At 39.5% G+C, this 1,820-nt stretch overlaps 1 protein-coding gene across 6 annotated transcripts in view; it reads left to right on the forward strand.

Annotated features, from left to right (window-relative positions):
* LOC121916550 (protein SOGA3-like) overlaps positions 1 to 1,820 on the forward strand; it is a 49,220-nt gene that overhangs the window by 2,414 nt on the left and 44,986 nt on the right. For all 6 annotated transcript variants that reach the window (XR_006100886.1, XR_006100885.1, XM_042441811.1 and 3 more), the window contains exon 2: positions 819 to 1,043. Coding sequence is in view for 4 of the 6 variants with exons in the window: in XM_042441811.1 (XP_042297745.1) it covers positions 819 to 1,043 (225 nt within the window). In the remaining 2 variants the exon portion in view is untranslated. The remainder of the gene's footprint in view (positions 1 to 818; positions 1,044 to 1,820) is intronic.

Raw genomic sequence — 1,820 nt, forward strand, 5'->3', positions numbered from 1 at the left:
GATACGAAAAAATACCATTGGAAATCATTGTTCCGGGTTACGAATGTATTTTCGGGTTACGAAGAAAATTTTTGGTGCTTTTCGGCGCTTTTTCGCACGAAACGCGGCTTTTCCCCATTAGCACCTATGGCAATTTGGCTTACGAAGGCTTTTCGGGTTACGAAAGCGGCCGCGGAACGAATTACTTTCGTAACCCGAGGCACCACTGTACTTTGAGTGGGGCTGCTTTTAAGTATGCTTTTAAATCAAGAAGGAACCTATTTATTGGGAAAGCTTAAGGTGATTATTTACATTTGTCTGAACAGTATTCACAGGTTGTCTTAGGGGTCATTCACACTTTTTTTTAGTGCAACCATGTGAATAATCTTACTCAACCAAACTGGGTTTGTTGTTCACACTGTGGAACCACATCTCTGTGAATTCAGTTGCTCATACATGTCAGTATTCAAATAAAGATGGAGTCGATGATGCAAATGTATTCAAAGCATTTTCAAGGCATGCAGAGTTTTATCCTGGTTTGTTCTGGGTCTATTTGCATCCGTTATTCACATAGCTGAGAATGCTAGTCTTTTATAAAAACTTGGGGAAACTCCTGACATCAGTTATCCTGGGTTAAGTGGGGTTTTTTGGTAGCCTCCCGCAAACTTAATTGGATGCATTCGAAATACATGTGAACCATAAAGATTCTACCCAGATTCTACCTCAGTGATTTTCACCATCTGAATAACCTCCCAATTCACACTTTCCTTTGCTTTGGGTTAGTTGTGAACTAACATTATGTGGTGCATTTCTACCTCTTCTTTATGCCTGGATGCCAGAATGAGATAGATGAGCTGAGAACTGAGATGGATGAGATGAGAGACAGCTTCTTTGAAGAGGATGCTTGCCAGTTACAGGAAATGCGTCATGAATTGGAGAGGGCCAACAAAAATTGCAGGATCCTTCAGTATCGTCTTCGAAAGGCAGAGCGCAAGAGGCTTCACGATGCACAAACTGGGGAGATTGATGGAGAACTTCTCCGTAGTTTGGAGCAGGACCTGAAGGTATAACAAGGCCAGGGGTTGGCAAGAGGTGCAAGCTTGATCAGGAGTAGTCCTACTATGCTGTGAAAGCACAATGTGACTTGGAGACCCTTTCACACTATGCTGTTTTTAATGTTATTGTTATTTACTTATATCCCATCTTTCTCCCCATATAGTAACTTAAGGAAGTTAACAACAAATTTTGAAACAGTACAATTTGAAAACAATTAAAAAGCAATCAAAAAGTATAAATATGAAGCTTAAAAAACAATTAAACAATTTAAAAAGTTAAAACAATAGCACATTAGCACTATGCGTCCACTTTGATTGCCATGGCCCCATCTTATGGGACTGTGAAGCTTGGTAGTTTCATAAGGCATTTCTGGCTGAAAATTCTAAACTCCAAATCCCAGAATCCCATAGGATGGAGCTGTGGCAGTTAAAGTGGAATCATAGTGCTATAGCTGCATAGTGTAAAAGGCCTCTGATTTTTCCATGGGTGAAAGAAGCAAATTTATATCTGACTTGCCCTATGATTTCTAATGTGAATTTGATTACATAGATCTCTATCCCTGAAACTGGGAGTCAGTTATATAAATCTTTACAGTCACTGGAGGGAAAATGCCCAACTATTTCACACTTTCTTGATTTGATAGTACTTTTCATCTGTTTACAGCTACTAGAGGCTCTCTGGGGACCATTTGTATGAACAATTATTTCTAGAATGCAAGAATACTCAACTTTGTTGTTGATCTTTTGGGATCACATTCCAGGGTGGATTTTTTCCACTCTTAGGAT

This window comes from Sceloporus undulatus, chromosome 1 (genome assembly GCF_019175285.1).
Source record: "Sceloporus undulatus isolate JIND9_A2432 ecotype Alabama chromosome 1, SceUnd_v1.1, whole genome shotgun sequence".
In the NCBI taxonomy this organism is placed as follows: domain Eukaryota; kingdom Metazoa; phylum Chordata; class Lepidosauria; order Squamata; family Phrynosomatidae; genus Sceloporus; species Sceloporus undulatus.